At 43.7% G+C, this 20,882-nt stretch overlaps 1 protein-coding gene across 1 annotated transcript in view; it reads right to left on the bottom strand.

Moving 5' to 3' along the window:
• The window catches only part of SLIT1 (slit guidance ligand 1), a 120,636-nt gene that overhangs the window by 76,844 nt on the left and 22,910 nt on the right, over window positions 1-20,882 (bottom strand). Inside the window, exons 2-4 of the mRNA XM_083615194.1 lie at window positions 18,946-19,017; window positions 18,472-18,543; window positions 16,813-16,884 (exon numbers count right to left, since the gene is read on the bottom strand). Of these exons, the coding sequence (XP_083471320.1) occupies window positions 16,813-16,884; window positions 18,472-18,543; window positions 18,946-19,017 (216 nt within the window). The remainder of the gene's footprint in view (window positions 1-16,812; window positions 16,885-18,471; window positions 18,544-18,945; window positions 19,018-20,882) is intronic.

The raw sequence follows: 20,882 nt of genomic DNA, 5'->3' as shown, positions 1-20,882 counted from the left end.
GAGGCCACGTCCACGAGTCCACACCACCTGTCACCCGCCAGCTTACCTGTGCATGGAACCAAGAGATTCCAGACCTGTAGTCCAATACCAAAGGAACCCTAACTGGATCAGTGGAAAAGCACAATCTTCTTCTACATGAAGACTGGGGTTCAACCTTTGGTTAAAATCTCACAGGACAAAGTTCTGGGACATGTATTCACACCAAAAAGAGTGAAATGTGATAGCCAACCAGAGTGTCTGGTACATAAACAAATATCCCAAGGTAACCATCTGACTCGTCTGTGTCACAGGAAACCTTTCACTTTGCTAGCCTCCTTCATTCTATTCTGCAACATGCACTTGTTGGGATGACTGCCTGTGCCTGCCTTTTATTTTCCTAGGACATATTGCTATCCAGCCAACATTCCTCATCCAACCAGCTGCATTGGTTCATTTTCACCTGAACAGTATCTGGAGGCAGGGGGTGAGAGATGTCAGCAGTGTGCTACTAAGACCTCCATTTCCCCTTGCTAGTGTCCCACTGGGAAGGCTATAGGCAGGTTCCTGATCCCTGGTGAAATGTTGTGGTAGAAGATTAAAGATACTGTTTCCCATTAGTGCATCCCATCCTGAGGTGAGAAACATGAAGGTTCCCCATCAGTGAATGAGAACAGAGGCACAGCTAAAGTGGTCACAAGTTTTATTGAAGAACATTGGTTCTGTAGTCTTATCTGGCATCATCACAGAAGAGTGGAGGGTTGGCATCCTTCTTTATCTTGCAAGGCCCTAATACCTTTGGAAGCGGCATGGCAGACAGTAAAGTGAACTGACATACCTCTCTCCATCACAGCATCTCTACCCTGGGTAATGCAGCAGTTTATACATTACCGTGCATTGTACACTCTGGAAAGGCACAGGGGCCCCACTAGAACTAAAAATATGGTAGCCCCACACAGAAACTTCTTACTGGTTACTGCTACTGTAGGCTTTGTCTGCCTAGCACAGGGAATCTGCCTCTTGAGTGTGTTGAATAGCTGCCTTGTTGCCTGCAGAGAGACAAGAGACTTGAGGATGGTAACAGGCATTAAATACAAGTAACCATGTGCTACTTTGGGACTGTCAAATGAATAAAGGAGGGGAAAATATCACCCTGTTCATGCCTCACTCTGGTCTCCCCAATTTTCCATTGGCAATCCACCTGATAGCTGCATCTGGATGTTCACTTCTCAGGGCAGACAATATTCAACCATCCACTGCAGGGAGATGCAATGAAGTGCCACCTGTAATTTCTGTTTTCTGTGCTCATGTGCCCTGCAAAGAAAAACAAGCTGTGTTTGGCCAGCAGTAGCAAGAGGCCAAGCAAGAGTGCCTTGTATTCACCAGCAAAGGTAACTACTGTATATTTCCCATTGCCCTCTCCACAGCATGGAAGGCATCCTCTTGCATTTGGGGAATTTAGGAGGAGGGATGGAGGAGATGCAGGTGTCAAGCTTTAAAGCAAGGACCCTGCCCTCCAGGTGAGTCCTCCCTCACTTGCTTACCTGCATGGGGTGCCTTGTCCCTTTAGGCCCAAATGCTGGGGTGGAGGGAAGGATCTTGGTGGATGTTTGTGTGCAGGTTCCCAAGAGACAGAGTACCTGTAAGGGCTCTGAGAAGACAAGCATTATTCATCTGACCTTCCTATATCTGTTGCTAGCCTCAAGGTCTGTGCAAGTACCCATCTGGTAAAGCTTTGTGAGAACAGTACTGTACTGTACTATAGACACAAGGGCACAGTGGTGTATCCCTGTGCTGTCTTAATGTATCAGCTCTGCTTCCTTGCTAGAGTTTATCTACTCCTGCTAATGTGGCACAATTGTCTGCAGAGTTAGTTAGAATCCTCCCCTCTGTTATGGCTAAGGTGGTGGACGAGCAACTGGCTGGAGCTCTTGAGTGACTTGGGAGTTTTTAAATCCACAACACCACTTTCACAGGTATTGTGCTTCACTGTCATCAGGTGTAGCATCAACCCTTGTGAGCACATGATCCCAATTAACTTCTACTTGACTTCATGGCTCAGAGGTGAGAGCAATGGTCTTGTAAACCAGGGGTCACAAGTTTGATCCTTGGCTGGGGGCTTCATGTTTCTCCCCAAAACAGCCACTACAGGAGCACCTGAAGGACTACCTTGCCCTGAGGAGGGGAGAAGAAGCAGTAACAGCTCCTTCTGCACAAACATGTTGTCTTACCCATTCTATTGTGGCTTTTTAAAAGCATTGCTTATTGTTTTAATAATCTTTTGTAAACCATTTTGTGAGGTCTGCCTGAAAAGTGGTATAGAAATACTGCAAATAAATACTTCTGCAAAGCCCCCCAACTCCACTCAGTTTCCTTCAGCTAATAGTGTTTTCGGATCAATGCAGATTTCTTGTTTGTGCATCTGTGGCCTCTGCCAATGCTAAGAGACTTTGGAGTGACCTTATTCACATCTAGCTAGTGTAAACTGGAAACAGGACTGCATACTTTATCAGGTATTTCTAGCAGTGTGTGAATCAAAACCAGACTGTTTTTAATGATCCCCGCCCCATATCTTTCATCATAATTGTTTAACTACATTAAGAACACATATCACATACACAATAATAATGTAATGTTAGACTGACATGAAGCTAAATCTCTTCCTTTCTCAATATTCAACCATATTCAGTTTTCTAAAATGTGAGGTGTTGTGGGACACAAACCTGCCGCCATGACCACTTGCAATGAGCCCAGACTTGAGCAGATACCCTTGAGCAGTGGAATGCCAGTGATTAAGCAAGCACAATTGATAGGGATTTGCCTAGACACTGACATGAGTCCCATTGCAAACACAGGCAGGCATAATTGGAAATGTCACCGCATGTTCAAGACTACAGGCAGCACAAACAGGGTGGGAAAGAATAGTACAAGCAGGGTATGCACAAAAAGAGACAGCAAAATCAACAAAAAGAAGGGGTTCTTATTAAGGGGCTGCTGGAACAAAGAAGCCACAGGTTTTGCTCATCAGGAGTGGATCCAGCAGAGATAAATCAATGGACAAAAAGCAACTAGGGCAAATGTGCTCAGTATTAACGCATAGCTATAGGGCAGCCTGTCATCTCCGCAAGCTTCATACCTACCAGCCATTCCTAATAATCCCCACTTAAAAGCATCCAGTAATAGCCTTTACTTCTTTATTTTCCACAAATCGAATTATCCCAGATTGATTTGCTTAGTAAACCATTGGCAATTTTATTTACTTCTGTTAATTGCTTTGACTTATTTTTATTATATGGATTGAGCTAAACCACATTAGGAGGATGGTCTTTTTAATTCTGCTAATAGCATCTAAACCCTCAAAAGGATTATTTTCTGTGGCTCTGCTGGTGAAATAACATTGACCAGCTGGATAGATGGAATTCTCAGCAGTGTTCAAGGGTAGTACTCAGAGCTCCAAACTTTTGCTTAAAAAAACATGAATTTTGGAAACTGATAAATGGTGGGCTATTTGCACTGACACAAGAAAAGGGCGGGGGGAGGAGAAGCTGCTTTTTTCTATGCAACACAAAACAATAAAAGTTACCTTATCAATATTTGGGAGAATTGCTAGGATCCCTGCCCTTCTTCCAAGGAGCTCAGCGGGGTGGCAAATGGGTATTGTCCATTTTTATCCATTTTGAGATGAGTGAAGCTGATAGGTGGGCTGCCCAGTGAGATTCCTGACTTAAGTAGGCATGTCTACTCAGAAGTAAGTGCTAGGTGTGTACAGGATTGCACCATGAATGGGAATTTGAACCCGGTCTTTCCAATCCATGTTCAGCACTCCATGCACTACAACATATAGGTCATACCCTAACCAGGAAGTGTAACACCAGCAGTCTCAATCCTGGAAAGTGTTTCTGCCTTCTGTGCTCAGAGGCTCTGCCTTCATAGCTCAGTGGTAGAATGTCTGACTCACATGCAGAAGGGCCCAGGTTCAATCCCTGCATTTCCAGGTAGGGCTGTGAGAGACCCCTCCCTGCAACACCGGAAAGTCAGTGTAGAAAATACTGAATGAGATGGACCATGGTGTGACTCATAATAAAGTTGCTTCCTCTGTTCCATTCATTGATTGGCTATTCATGCAGAAAATTAATTTCATCATGCACGAGGACACAGTTGAAACTTTTATGCACATAAAGCAGGGGTGCAGCCTGAAGCCTCTTCCACCACACAGCCAAGTATAGCTGTCTATTTCATGCCAACTCCTTTTGGACTAAGTACTCTGGTGATCCTCCTCACCCATTAGCACCTCATTTGTTATCACTGTCACCCAGCCACACTGACTCTTTGTTGCTTTGAGCTCACCCCCCCATCCCATCCCATTTTCCTGTTGATCACTGTTGACATTAACCCTGCATCCACAACTCTCCCCCTCTTTCCAGGCTGAGTTACACAGACCCAGACACACACCTCCCCCCACCCCACCCCACCCCAACCATTTTGGCAAAGCAAATTTCTCCTCCTTATTGGTATTCGGCAAATCACTCTCAGCACCGAGCCTCTTGCCTTCTTCCCACAGAAGGGTCTTTTGTCAGTTATGCCATTTAAGCACACACACTCCCCTCCCCAGTGCTGTGGGATTGTGGTAGAGAATTGCAAATGGTAAACCCTGACATGTCTGGTGACAAGACTTGCCCCCTCACTAGGGGGGAAAAGCACAAAGGCAGGACAACTCTCACCTCACAGGAAGCACTTTGCAGGAATGTTACATCCAAGAAAAAGAAAACAGGTCAGGTCCAAACCAGCACCAAATCAACAGGTTGTCACTGTTCAACTGGGGGTTGAAATGCCTATTCACTGCATTCCTGATGGCATGAGATAGCTCAGCTGGTTAAAGAGCAGTTGCAGATTCGATCACCATAGGGGAAAGATGCATATTCCTGCACTGCAGGGGGTTAGACTAGATAAGCAATTCTCAACCTGTGGGACTACATGTTTTTGGACTACAACTCCCATCATCCCTGAGTTCTGGGCCTTGCTAGCTAGGGGTGATGGGAGTTGTAGTTCAACAACATCTAGGGACCCACAGGTTGAGAAAGGCTGGACTAGATGATCCTCAATATCCTTTCCAACTTTACAATTCTGTGATTCTACGATTCTAAAATGGGAAGTAGATATTTAGTCATTAGTCTTATGAGGAGCAGTTGAGGGAGCTGGGTATATTTAGCCTGGTAAAAATGAGAGGAGATATGATAGCCACCTTCAAAAATCTAAAGGGCTGTCACATGGAAGATGGAGCAAACTTGGATTCAAGTTACAGGAAAGGGGATTCCGACTAAACACCCGGAAGAAACTTTCTGATGGTAGGAGATGCTTAACAGTGGAACAGACTTCCTCAGAAGGAGGTGACCTCTTCTTCCTTGGAGGCTTTTAAGCAGAGGCTGGATGCTTTAGGTGAGATCTCTGCATTGCAGGGGACTTGACTAGAAGATCCTCAGAGTCCCTTCCAACTCTACACCTCCATGATTCTATTACAGTGGTACCTCTGGTTACAGATGCTTCAGGTTACAGATGCTTTAGGTTACAGACTCCGCTAACCCATAAATAGTACCTCGGGTTAAGAACTTTGCTTCAGGATGAGAACAGAAATTGTGCGGCGGCAGCAGCAGTTGGCCCCATTAGCTAAAGTGGTACCTCAGATTAAGAACAGTGTCAGATTAAGAACGGACCTCCGGAACGAATTAAGTTCTTAACCCGAGGTACCACTGTATTCATTTATCTCTAAGAGCTCACAAAGAACATAGCTATGATAACATGCTTATATATTATATTATTTATTATATCCTACTTTCTCCCTTAATTCAAAGTATCTTGGATCCAATGGGTTGTATTGTTGTTGTTGTTTAAAAAAAGGAAACTTGGTGTAGATCTGATTGCTCCAACAACACATAAAATGACTGACACCTGCTGCTTCCACAGATGGTCCTGATTTGCGGCACTACATGGAACACACTGCTGGGGGTCTGTTCCAAGTTTGGAAGATGCTCGTTGCCACTTCAAACATACATATTTGCAACCAGGAGAGAAACTATGCATCTCCAGCAAGTAGTCAAAGCACTGAAGGGTGTGGGGGGATGGGACGGACATGCACTGCATCTATCCTAAGTCAATAAGTCAAAATCTGCAAATTAGGTCAGTTTGTATGACACTGTAGAAAGCCCTAAACATGCATTGTCAAAATGCAAATAGCCTTTGTTGATAACTTCATTAATAACCAGGATGGCCAGCAAGATACCGTCTCTTCATCTATTACCTCTTTATTGCCTAGAATACATTTCATACATGTGCTATGGAAACTGTATGTCAAAAGAGGATTTGTTATGAAAAGTGATGGAAGTGGAGATTAATGGAAAGAGATTCTTAGACTGCTGCCTGAATGAAAGTTGGCAAGAGAACCATCACCATATATCCCATGCTGTTGTTTTTAGTTGAAAGCAGTTGTGGTATTTGGGGGGTGGGGCAGGGCGGGGAGGCATCACAGACATATTTTTTGCCTATTTTTTCTTGCAGAAATGATGAGATGGGGTTCGAGGCAATCTGCCATTCAGGAACTGACCAGACCTGCTTAGCTTCAGAAAAGTGGCTATATTGCCATGTGTCCCCAATTCTACGATAAAACTATATCCTCTTAATGGAACTGGTGGTTCAGACATTTGGTATTCATAATACTATTGAGTGGCTATAGGCTAAACCAATTGAAATGGCAGCCCAGTGACATTTATAGGCTTAGTTAACTAGGTTTCCTATTTGCTTCCTTTAAAAGGAACTCAATCTGATCATGATAGTGACAAATTGTATGGATTCCAGAACAATAATATTAGAAGACACACAGCAGACTGCGTTTGTTTGTTTTTAAAGTAAAAGAATAAAAAGGAGTCACAGGCGGCTGAAATCTTCAGTGAAGATACAGCAAGGGGAGGGAATGCTTCACCTTTTGCCCTCCAGCCATTTTCCCCATTCAAAATTACCTCTCCTGTGATGAAAAGAGGTATCCACGTCCTTTCCCCATAGGTGGCAAAACTGCTGAGGAAGGGTGAATCTTGAGCAGAGGGAGAAAAGATTAAGCAGACCCCGCCTTGCCAGTCCTTTGCTCGAACATGAAGTCTCCATGGTTGATATAGCTATATCCATTCTATCTGAGAGAAAGTGACTGTTACGCAAGTCTGTGGTATAATGTCTAGTTTGATCCTTATTTGGAAGACTGTGAATGTGGACAAGAGTGCTGTGAGTGTCCACAGAGATGGAGGCATGGCATTGTCATTCACATGGTGTGGATGAAAACAGTAACACTGCCTTGTATAGAGTAGCTGGATAAAACAGCTGTAGAGTCAAGAGAGCAAGGAGACAGACGATCATACCCTTTGGCCAGGCCAGCAAGGAATAACAAGCAACTTGTATCTTGAAACCTACATTGTTTTATCCCCACAATTTTCTCTCCCTGTCACCACTTTTGCCTATCTTTCGGACATCACTGTGGGTCACCAACTATATGCATAGCAAGGAGGAGAGTGATGGAAATGTATTTGGCTGCATGATTGCCAAGGTCACCTTCCTGCCTTGGTAATTTTCCTTGATGGGAAACAAGATTCATTTTTAACAGCTCTTCATTTTCACAGTGACACTGCCCTCCTGCTAGTGTGAGACTGGGGGGAAGTGGGGGGAGGCCTGGCCCTTTGTTCCTCCGTCCACTGCTGACAGTTTAATTAAACCCCATTTGAGGCAGGGTCAGCAAGGTCAGGTGCTCTCCAGCAAAATATCAACTAAGCACCATTTTCAGGCACCAAGGCTACTTAATGAGATACTCTCCAGAGGACAAAGAGCATAGGTTTAAGGACACCTTTGGTAAATCACCACCTCTCAGCCTAACCTATCTCACAGGTTTCCTGTGGGGACAAAATACCGTAGACCTATATATGCCATCTTAAAGGGAATGAGGGACCTAAATCAAAACAACTACACCACACATAAACCATGAAGATAGTCAGTGATGCAACAGCAGTTAGGAAAGAGCAACTTCGGGAGAGGCAGCCATGATAGTCTGAGGCATGGAAAACGACAAGTCTTTATAGTGCTACAGGACTCTCTGGCTGTGTCCAAACAACAGTTTAAAGTGGATTTGATGCACCCCACGTGTCCATATCTTTTGCGTCATCCATACAATGTTGCTCTTAGTAGTATTCCATACTCTCCCCACCCCACCCCATTTAATTTGGATTTTCCTAAGGAGGGAAATCCAACATAAAATTGCATGTTACCCAGCTGTGGATGTATGGAAGCACATTGTGTGGGTAGGGTGTTTTCCGTCACCTATCACCACACCCCCTGTTGGTGAGTCACTTCTTTGTAGGCTGTTGGTGGGGCTGGTCAGGACACACACATATTTACTTTGTATTCTTTTACCCACTATTTTGTACCCATGATACCTGTGTGCACACTCACAATGGACTTCAGGTTTCCAGAACTCAGAGAGGGTGGGGCCAGGTCAGGCTGAACATACACATGCACACATAAACAAAACAAAACAAAACAAAACAAAACAAAACAAAACAAAACAAAACAAAACAACAAAACAAAACAAAACTGTAACCCAGTATTTTGGGCAAATCTGGTATGTTGGAAAACCTGTATCTAAAAAAATAAAATAAAAATTAAAGTATAGATGAAAACACATAAACAAATGCCTTCATGCACGCCCACAATGGACCTCAGGTTTTCAGAACTTAAGGAGGGTAGGGAAATACTAATTGAGGGGAGGGAACGGCAACATCATGTAAATACACCTCATCAAGCACAGTCCACTAGTGCAGATTTCAATTCAAAGCATTCATGCATATGCAGAGATGAATGTACACAAAAGTTCACATGGAAAAATCTGTGCAACCCACATGGGCATTAGCACTAGATGAAATATGCCTTGTAGAAAGAATGCCCAAAAAGACATGTCCATATCCAAATCCAGACATGCAGACTGGTGAATTCTGAGTTCAAATGCAGGTTACTGATCAACATTAGCAGGCACCCTTCCTTGAAGCTGATGACTTGAGTCCTGCCTCAGATCATTTCCCCCAAACACCATCTTCTCTCCACACTGTGCTTTTCCCACTGAAACTTTTCCTTTAATCTAAACATACCACTGTCTTGCCCATTAGCTGACACAGCCTGCTCCCCCACAGTGGTACAGCCTTATACAGGGTGAGTCCTTTAAAAGAGGCCCCGTGGATACAGAGTGCACATGTTCCACGGGGCCTCTTTTAAAAGACTCACCCTGTATATGTCCTCTTGGAAGGAAGTCCCATTGAGGAGTGGGTAGTTGACTGAAGTCTTAGTCCTTTTACACAAAGGTCTATGGAGGACAGAAATTGGAGAGAGAGAAATTTCCCACTGCCACAACACGCCCTCTCAACCTGCCTACCTGGCCACAGCAAACAATCACAATTACAGGCCAAAGGCTTAGAGCAGACTTCAACTAATGGGAGCCACATACCTAGGACCAGTGCTTTGTTTCTTTAAAAAATATGTTTAGGGGTACTCTCATTTTCCTACTCATATTGAGGCCAAACTTAGATTCACAAAATGTTTAGGGGTATATGTTCCCCTGAATCCCCCCCAGAAAAAAAACACTGCCTAGGACTGATATTTTTTAAAAAATGTCATTTGCAAAAGTGATCATTAAGATTACATTACAAATCTCAACAGGTTTTGAACTATCATGATTTCTCCTGTGAAATGTAATTTTGTATAGATGCTGGGAATTCTTCAAGAACACCCCAAAGGTTTCTTGAGGGAAACTGTTACAGTCAAACCAGCTTGTTTGCCACTTAATAATAGCCTTGAGAAACATTCATAACTGAAAAAGGGGGCATCCTTTGTATTCACAGAGAGTGTGAGGAATAAAGGGCCATCCTCTAAAACGAGACTCATAAAGGGCATGGGAGGACAGCTGGCTTGTAGGGTGACACCACTTCCAGCTGTGCGACCAAGATTTCCCATGCAAGGCATGGTAACCGCAGTTTAAGGCTGTCATTCCTGCTAGTGCTCAGAGTTGATTTAAATGCACCAGGCTCGGTTTCACCCTAACCGAATTCATCATCGTCATGGTGGGAAAATACTATTTGTGTTATAGGAGAAAACAATAAACGGCAGAAGGCATTTTATGACTAGTACAGGATATTAAGGCTGGAATGATCCATAGGAGAGGAGACAGGAGTAAACATCAGAGGAGAACTCCATACACAACTCACTGAAAGTCAGAACACAAGGAGTCACTCCAGGCTTTGAGTCTGGCAGCACATTGGGGTAAGTATTATCCTCCTCATATTATAAATGTGAGTTGGGGGACAGTAGTGTTTCAAACTTGGAATATTGTAGTGGCCTGCTTAACATCACCCAATATATTCATAGCTGCGTTGTGTGCTAAACTAATGAATTTCTGGGCTCGCTGCTCATTTTCTTTACCACGGTCTATGTAGGACGTTGCTTTTCTCCCTGCCCAGCTCTAATATGTTGGACAGCTTGTCCTTATGACCGTCCCAATTCCAAGGAGAATTTCCACACCAACAACAAATACTTGCAGAAACATTCAATTAAAGGCATGGATACTCTCCATGTAGTCAGGAGAAGTCAATATAGAAGTTCCAAGCACTGTACATAGTTGTTCTCTGTAAAAGAACAACACAAAGCTTAAAATGTGACAAGGAACTAAAGGTGATGTGTGAAATGGTCAGAAACTGTGAAGAGCCAGATCTTCTAAGACTAGGACCCCTCCCCTACCATCCACTCCCCCTTGCCTCTGTCTAGCTGTTTTACCTCTTGGCCAACAAAGGAAGGAAATATGAGGGAGTCTCCTAAACATTCCTCCCTCCCACATCCATCTTCTGTTGATGAGATTTGGGTTTACAAGGATGGCATTAAAGACAGAGCCGATTAAGGGAGGGGGCAGAATTCTGCTCTACAATAATTATCTTAATTGTTTTATTTCTAATGTAAAAGCCAGAGGTGACCTTGATGCAGCATTAGTTCCAGCCAGCATATACTTGTGTGCCATTTCCACACACATATATGACCCAAGACCTATAGCAATATCTGTAACTTAATTTTAAAGAGGTACCATTACCAGACTGTGGGCATGCTGTTGCACAGCTTATACATTTGGTTTCTCTGACTGGTTGAGCCTATGTCCTGAAAGTGGGAGACGAGATGTGATAGTTGTGGGGAAGCTACTCTGTGACCAGCCAGCGAACTGCGCAGTGTTTCTCCACAGGCCACTGCCTACAGCATCCCTGGCATCCTTCTTTCCAAAGTGACTCACTCACAAAGTGACTCACTCAAGTTCAGTGAGTGAACTTAAATTTCCCACAGCACCTAAGACACGGGGTCCAGCTAAATATACATCAGCTAATGCACTGGTGTTGCCACCAGGCCTGAAATGACAAAAGGCAAATAATGCACCACACATGAAGACACACATACTCAAAGCCTTTTCTACATTTGAACATTTATCATCATTAATCTCATTTGGGGATCTAGTTGGACTGTTTATATATGTTTGATCTATGGGCTACTTTTAAAATGAGGCTGCATTTTAAATTGCATTTTAACCTGTATTTTAAATTGGGTCCCCCCCCATTATGTTTTTACTGTAATTTTACTGGTGTTAGCCGACCTGAGCCCGGCTCTGGCCGGGTAGGGTGGGGTATAAATAAAAATTATAATTATTATTATTATTATTAATGTTTAAAGCAGGACTGACAACTTATTATTTTTTGCTAATGTGAGCTAATGGTGTTGGTTTTTCTTTTTCTATTCGCATTTTTTAAAAGAGAGAGAGGGACATACTTACAAGTCTGTTCTATGATATCCTTAATATCTGAGACTAAAGCATATACAAGGATGTCCTAATTTTTTTAACAACTCGACTCAAATCAGTAAGATTTTGTATTCCAGAGATACCACACCTTAAACACAATAAATAAGGAAGAAATACAACAACCAAGGGAGTCCTTCCAGGGGAGGGAGCATCATGGCCAAATGAACAAAGGTTCTCAAAGAGCTATGAATACCCGAAACACCTAAAGAAAAGTACCCATATTTCTGAAAGACACACTTCTGGCAGCCTCAGTTCTTGTACACCACTTCCTAGTGTGAACTGTGTGTCTTTTTGGAAAATTATCAGACTGTGAAATATGAATGTTGAGTTCTACAGTTGTTCCATGGCAGCAAACATTACAAAGTCCTGCAATACTGAATTTGAGTGGCCCTGTGCCAATGACTATGAAAGGATAATGCTTTTTCTACAAACAAATCAAGGGTTACAGCGTACCCAAGGGAAACTTAGGTATGTGGAAGCTCATGATACTTAACATTTGTCCCCCCCCCCAAACAGGGACAAAATCCCCCCCCCCAAAGTTGTATATGCAATTCTCAGCTTATTTGACCACTTGAATTCCTTCATTCTAGACCAAGGGCTTAAGCGTGCACATCATTTTTTAAAAACTCAGAACCAGGCAGACATGGCTGGCCCACCCCTACAATAAGGGAGGGAATCCTCTACCTCCCCCGTCACCATTTCCTTGACACGGGGCACCATAGCCACCAGCTCTTCTATTTCATCCCAAGTTTTTCAGAGCTTTGTAAATTAATACAAGAACATTGAACTTGGCTAGGTAGCAGATGGGCAGCTTCTGCAGAGATTTTAACAACAGTGTAACATGTTGTCACCTATCTGCCCCCATCAGCAGTTTAGCAACCACAGATGAGGCCCAAGGGCAGCCCCATGTACAGCATATTTAGTAATTCAGACTTGAGGTTACCAACCTATGAACTACAGAAGTCAGCTGTCCCTGACCAGGAACAGTCATAGCTGGTGAACCAGATGAAGCTGGTAGAAGGCACTCCTAGCCAGAGGGGACACTTGAGCCTCTAGGGACAAAGATACATCCAGGGGTACCAAAAGAGTTTCCATCTTCTCAGGATTCCAACACAATTCATTAGCCCTCCTGCAGGTCCACCACTGCATCCAGACACTGGCCCAGAGCTTGCATAGCCTCATATCTGATTCAGATGTCACCAAGAAATAGGGTTGTGTGCCATTGCCTTTCTCTGAAATGCCTTATGATATAATATAATGAAATAATATAAATATTGTGTGTATCTGCTGCATCTAACATAAGGTTGAAAATTAATCACATCCAGGCCAGATCAGGTAGGGAAGAAGTAGTTTTGCACTGCAGGGTTTAATCCATCCAGAACTTCATAGTTAGCAAGACACCCTGGTTTTATGTGTGGGTTTGTGAGTATGCACTTGTGTGTACATATGCTCTGGAGCCCCTCATGCAAACTCACAAATGTCTACATTTTTATTTATGGAAATTTGCATCCAACTAAGCCATTCTCAGAGTTGATCCACTGAAATCAATGCACTTGCCTTAGTCAAGGACAATGATTTCAATGGGTCTGTTCTGAGTATGACTTGGGGATACATCATTCAGGGAGGGGGGATACACAGTTGTGGGGGCACACTGTCCAACAACAGTGAATAACTGTTTAACAGCTTGAAGAAGCAAAGTCGACAGTCAATGGCAATGAGCTAGATCAAGCCATCAGCTGCCATAGTAACGGCTGCCTCAGAAACCGTGCCTTTTAGGGGGCTTGGCACAGCCTATCCCCTCTCTTGTCCTTTTATAATCACATATAAAACAGAGGAAACCATCTCCTTGGTACTTCCTTTCACACTCATTCCTAAGGTCTTGCATCTGGATGAGAAGATTGTCCCGGAGAGCAGTGGGAAATATCTGCACATGCCTCCTGTCCTTGTTCTTTGGATTGGAGCCCCGAACAAACCAGGCCAAGCTGACATTCCTCAGGAATCAACCTGGCACTCCTTAAAATGTTGGGAGAGGGAAGGGAAGAAAACACTTATTCTCTGAAACCTCTGCTTCCCTTACACGGCTGTGCTCTTTCTCTAGTCACAGAATGCCACCCACTGGCTGAGGATACTGTGCTGTGATCATGTGGGCTTCTCCAACTGGGCTTTTTACCTCTTCCCAATATAATTCCAGGCAGTCTGCAGAGTCTGGTTTCCATGGGTAAAAATGAAATGACAACATTACTGTGTTAAGTCTAATGGCTTGTCTTCCTTAGCTCTGACAGGGGTCCATTTCAGACACTTGATCTGAAGAATATGGCTTTAGACATCTGTACCCTGCCACATATTCATAGCCTCCAGCAAGGAACAATGTAAGTAAGCATTTGAAGCTAATACATGTTGATTTTCTGATCTTCATTAGTTTTTAATCTCTCTAAGAAACTCATATGTCATTAGAAAGGCCATGCGTAAGTGAAGGATACAAAATGAAGATAACATTTAACTACTCTCTGATGCACTGCAGCCCATCCCTTCCCCTTATAACTCAGGTAGACAAGATGGCGCCTTCCCAATGTTATCATACTTCAACTTCCACCAGCCCCAGCCAGTGTAGCCAATAGCTAGGAATGATGGGAGCTGTAGGCCAGAAATATCTGCAAGGCATCACATTGGCTACCTCTGACACAGTAAGGACCCTCATTCTGTGTGGGTAGGGAGAATGTATACCAGCATATAATTTTTACAAGAACACTTGTGATGATTTAAAATCTTTTCATTGTGGTTGTATGAACTTCTGTTCTTAAATGAGATCTGAAAGTCCTTCCACCAGCCTCTAGAAAGTGGTCTTTAAAAATCAGGCAAGCCTGGATAAGTGAAGATGGGGAAGGGAAATAAGACAGGAAAAAATGAAATGACTCATGGTTATCCGCCAAAGCTAAAAAACAAAAAGTATTCCAAGCCAAAAACTCAGCTTAAGTAATTCATTTGTTTCTACTAGTAGTTCTCCTATTGCAAGCTGTCATCTCTGCTAATGCTTCTACCTTCTGTGTTTGTGCCCACACAGAAATACATACACACACACACACACACACACACACACACACACACACACACTTTAACAATGCAAGTGGTTTTTTCTGACTCAAAAGCTTTGCCAGAAGCCCTTTTTGAATCCCTCCAACATGTGATAATGAGCCTTGGCAGGTGCCCACCCCCTATGATTTTGATAATGTTTTGTTAGCAGCTGCCGGTGCACAGAGAAGAAAACATGTTATGCAAGTCATTGTTACTTTTGTATTTATAGAAGCCATAAAGAAATACATAATTATAAACACATTTTATGGGCAACTGCATATTTCAAGTTATTAGCACGAGCTTTTAAGGAGGCAGGTCTACAAAGGAAATGTTATTTTATACCTCCTTTTATTCATTATTTTACATGAACATTTTATCTTTAATCTTTATTTTTAAAAGACACAGTTGTTCATTTTCTGTCTTTCCTAGCTCTTGGTAATTAGCAAGGGAGGACAGAAGTGATTATATATTGTCTGTTCTACTAGGGAGACAAAATGTTTAGATTCACAATCCACTCAGCAAAGCAAAAATCTAAAGAGCCCTCTTGCATCACTCATCACAGCCCTTTTTTGTGGGGTATACAGGTGTACACAGACACAAACGGATGCTTAATGGTGCCTATGCAATTTGGGACGTAGAAACCTCTGACTTCTGCATGTCTGGAATGAAGTCCACTGTATACAAAGGGAACAGTCACATCCGCTTGCCCACCCACTTTTTGCCTCTGGTCCTGTCCAGCACCAGCAAGCAACCTCTTACGAACATGGTGCTCAAGCTGAAAAATATCCCCCACCTCTGTTTTACAGGAAAGCTTTCTAGATAAATGATCAGTGATCAACTTCCATATCTCTGCTGCTATTCTATGTAGGCATTCAGCAGGATTCAGTCCACCTAAAATCTGCAGTTCATGGTGGATTGTGGTCATCTGTGTGCAACACATGACCTTTGAAATGCCCAGTACACATAATGTTCTCAGCTTCCAAGTGATATGTATGAAGATCTCAAGAACCCACTGGTCTTTCCATACCCAGGTGGCAATAATACCAGGCTGTGTACACACAACATTTTATTCTAGAATCAATGGAGACTGAGTACTTGTTTCTTCTATGTAGTTCACATACAATCTAGCTCTATTGCGTATTCCGCCTTCCTTGAAAAACATTGCTTGAGAAGCTGGTTTAATTCAGAGGGGATCGAGACCTCATTGCAGATTGTTTCCATTTGAAATGCAGTGTGTCCATTTGAAGAGAAATGTAAGCAGACCCATGAATAGGGGAATGTATCAACACCTGCCCAATAATACTGTGGGTGGGTGTATACCAAGGCTACAGTCACCACTTCCTACTTAATTTACCTGGGACATGTGCAGGAAGGAAAAGGCATAGATAACCTAATCAAGGTGAGGGTTTTCAAATGTGTATCAAGTAACCACACACCTCTTGAGAATGGCAGGATCTAGAATCAAACACTGAAAGCAGCATGTTGATGATGAGGATGAATGATTCTGGACTGAGAAAAACTACATTTTTTGTGTTTTACGAACAGGTTAGGGTGCATGCAGCCTCAATTTGTACCATGCCTTAAAACTCTTGTGACCTGGATCTCAAGATGTGGCAGTTGTGGACTGGACAAGGTGATCCATTTCTCATTCTACACATTCAGGACACACCACAGATCCACACCTTGATGTTCTGGTAGCTCCATCAGCCAATTCCAGTACACAGCAATTGGTGCACCACACCCAAAACCGTTTTCTTGCTGCTTTCCCATTCAAGATTTGCAGCACACCCTCAATATCATTCTTCAAAAGGGCAGAAAAAACAAAAGCAATATGCAAGATATTTCCAGGTACTTACAGCCGAGACAATGCTTGGTTATTCTGGAATAGGAGCTCTGGCAAAGTGTGCAGCTGGTTCCGATTCAGACGTCTAGGAAAACAGAGGGGAAGGAAGTTTCATAAGCATTCACAGACTCCCATCATCCCTGATCACTGGTCATGGTAGCCTGCGTTGATGGGAGTTGGGAGTTCACAGGTTCTGCACCTTATTATATGTCCTACAGCAACAGCAGCTGGGCTTAAAGGTCACTTGGTTTTGTTGCTGCCACTAGTAGTTTTGTGCCCCAATGATCTCACAGCTTAACTAGAATACTTCCCTAAAACCTTGACCGATATTTTTCAGCCAACTATTCCATTTGCTTCAGCACACCCTTACAGATTAAGAACATAAAAATACTTGTGATAAAAGGTACAAGTGTGTATCCTGTCAAAGGTACATAGGAATGTACAGGTAAACTATACAGATGTGTCAAAATAAAAATGTCCAGTAGCACGTTAGAGACCAGCTGAGTTTGTTCTGAGTATAAGCTTTTGTGTGCATGCACACTTCTTCAGATGCACACGAAAGTTTATACCCAGAACAAACTTAGTTGGTCTCTGAGGTGCTACTGAACTTTTTTTTTATTTTATTTCGACTGCATCAGACCAACACAGCTACCTACCTGTATACAGATGTGTGCAGTTTTAGTGGGGGGTTTTAAATTCAGATTGCAAACTACATGTGTTTTAAAATATAATTTAGTACTGTTTTTAAGGAAGGGGGAGAACAAATAATCTGAATGGGCAACTGATACAAAGGACCAAGTATCAAGACACAACTAGATAGAGGTCCAATTGTGGTGTTTGCAGATTTGTACAGGACATGGATAAAGGTCAGAGAGTGGCCACAGATTAATGAAAAGGCAATGCAGCCTAAACTTCCAATAATAAATTACCCATGATGCTTTATGGATGAAGATTGGGGTCTCTGTATGATATCTCTATACTGATGAAAGTCCCTTTAGCCTGGCATTTGCCAATTAAAGGGGTAGCATGTTCTGCACAATGAATGCTAGGCATGCCAGTCTCATCCAGGACTGCATTGGAACAACCCTTTCCCCCTGGCAGTGGCAGGACAAGGGAAGGATATATTCAGAGACAATAGAAGCACGTTTCGCAGGTGACAATTTACAGCTGTTGTGTGGAAAAGAGGCAGACACAGCTTGGGTTGATTTGAACACTGCCCCTCGTTGAACGCACACTGCTGAGAATTATTTTAGATCTGAAAGAAATGGTGAACAGACTGGGAAGCATCTGGGTGTAAATGCCAGCCAGGCTGTTCAGGGCTGGGTGTAAAAACACTTAGTGTTCACACCATCTGCTTGTGTCAGCAGGAGGGTGGGGGTGGAGAAGCACTGGTTCTTGGTGTAGGTACTGGAGCTGACTGCTTTTGAGCTGTTCTTTCCACCCCTGGCCCAGTCCCACCTCTGAACTTCCTAGGACCAAGAAACCCACCAAGTGCATGATCCTAGGCCTGTGAATGGCCTGCATGGAGGGGAGAGAGAAAACAGGGTTTCTGCTAGGAAATCTCTACACGCCCCACCACCACCGCGTGCCACACACACATCTTTTCCCTCTGTGTGTATACTTTCCCCCACCCCCAGCTTCTGTAGTTTGATCAGTTCCCTGAGACACTCACAGTCGCTCCAGCTCTTTCATGTCGTCGAACACCCCTCGCTCCACCACGCTGATCTGGTTTTCCATCAGCTGCCTGAAAAAGGAATAAGAGCATCAGAGCTGGGATAGCAGAAGGGAAAAACAAGAGGAAGAGGACAAAGGGAGCCCAGCATCCTAGCAGATGGGAGTTCCTCTTTGTTGGGCTGACTGTGCACAGGATAGGGAAGGGTGTGTGAGTGTTTGTTGAAGGCAAGTTACTGTACAAAGGCATAAATTTGCCCCCTTTGCTCCTAGCCCTGCTCACTACTGGCATGTGGCCCTCAGAAGGTTGCCCAGAAAGAAATGCAGTCCTTGGGATGGAAAAGGTCCCCACCTCTGAATTAAAGGGAACACACACACATACACACACACAGCAGCCCCACTTGGCTTCAGTAATAACAGGGGTGTAGACATGAGGATAATATCACTTTGGAGGCAGCAGGGAGAGGCCACTCACAGAACTCGCAGCTGCTTCAGTCCAGCAAAGTCATTTTTGTGGATGCGGGTGATGTTGTTCCCATTCAGCTCCCTGTGAAGTGAAGGACAGAAACACTATAAGTTAGGAAGTAGACACATGGTGCTAGGCTTCAGCCAGGACCAGTTAAAACACATTCAGCTGCCTGAGGCAGAGGACAAAATGGCGCCTGCCCACTGCCATGCCATGTAGAGGCTATGACTGGACTAGCAGTTGAATCTTATTCCAAGACTCGTGATGGGACAGTATGCTCAAATGCACCTGAGGGCAGCAACCTAGCTTAGAGGCTGCAGGGCAGGTTATGTGCGCAATGAGGAGCTCTCTCCTCCACTCACTACCTCCACCTGAGGTGGTCGCCGCACTTTACCTAATAGTAGGACCAGCTCAGTGCCAGATACGTAGTCCCTAACGCAAGAGTGCTAGCCTCATATGTACTATTTCCACACAAGCAAAACAGAGTTCACCTGTCCTGGACACCTTACTATGCTTTCCACATAGTTAGCACCATATTTCACAAGAGTTCCATCTATTGAGCAGCAGGGGGTTGTGAGCCTTTCACATGCATGCATGCACACATACACATAGATAGGCAGACAGGCAGGACCCACCTTATTCTTTTGACTGTAAATTATTTTAACTAATTTTAATCCTGTATGTTATAGCACTGTAACCCATGCTGGAATCTTGTGGTGAAGGGCAGGTAAGAAATGAAATGAATGGAATAAAAAACAAAATAGAAGCTTTTTCACAAACTTGAGATGGGTTTGAATTCTGACATTTCAACAGCATCTCTTTTCCTTGCCTGCTTCACTGCAGGCGGGGGATATATATTCCTCCTCAATCCTTTACCTCTTCACTGGTATGAAAAGCTAGCTCCATGGCTGCAAGTTGTAGTGCATTGATGCCCCTCTCTGACCTTCAGGTCTCTGTGCTACAGTTATTCAGTTTCAAGTTTCGTTCTACAATTACTGAGGATGAGAAACAAACTACTCCCCTCCCTTTCCTCCACCCCCCCTTTTTAATTGAGCCCCCAAATCAGAACCAAAAGTAGCCAGTGGGAGGACTGGTAAGGTTCACCAACAGAAGAGAGGAAAGGAAAAACCTGACTGGTTTGAGCAGGAGTGCAAACCAGAGCTTGAATAGACCAGGAAGAGATTTTAGATGGGATCTGGGATATCCAAAGAGTCTGTTTTGAGACAGCGTTAAATATGTGGAACTTTAGGTATGTAATGTAGAGTGTGGAAGTGATGGCCTTTTGGTATGTATTTAGGGTTCTGGGTGTTCAAAGATATCTTTTCTAGCCCAATGTGGTGGCAAAGGAGACTGACACACAGGGAACCACTAATTACTTGCCATGGCTGGAGGAAGCGCCTTTGTGTGCAATGCCAACTCTCTGTCCTTCCAACTGTGATGAATGTGGAGTTTTGGATGCGTCAGAGCAAACATACACAGCACCAGCTTTTCTTCCCACTCTCAGCTTCAACCCACTGCCTACAGATAGGAGGGTTCTGGACAGTTTCTTTGCAATTCCACCCCAGCCAGACTGTTCCAAAACGGATAATTTGTATGCTTGGCTTGCGTAGGGTCAAGACTATGGATATGGCTTCATCCATGAAACAAGCAAGCATCATCCCTCGGAGAGACCTCATTGTCCAGCTGAAACAGCAGCTAATTGCATCCATTCGATCACAAAGATTGCTGGCCTCCTTTCATTATGAGACTGCTTGGTGCGGGTGGAACGGGGAAGCACGTTTCCAAGACACCAGGAAGGACCACCCTGAATGGATGGGGTGAACAAGCATTGCTCCCTGCCCTTTTGTGTCAGGCTGAAACCTACACTCATTCCTGCTGCAATTATGCAAGCTACAATGACAAACATGCATGGCATAATAAGAACCTGAGGCAGCTAAAAGGCTAAT

Source organism: Podarcis filfolensis (assembly GCF_964270895.1).
Source record: "Podarcis filfolensis genome assembly, chromosome: 5".
NCBI classification, from domain to species: Eukaryota; Metazoa; Chordata; class Lepidosauria; order Squamata; family Lacertidae; genus Podarcis; species Podarcis filfolensis.
The sequence above is the reverse complement of the archived record's forward strand: the minus strand, read 5'-3'. Positions and strand labels throughout refer to the sequence as shown.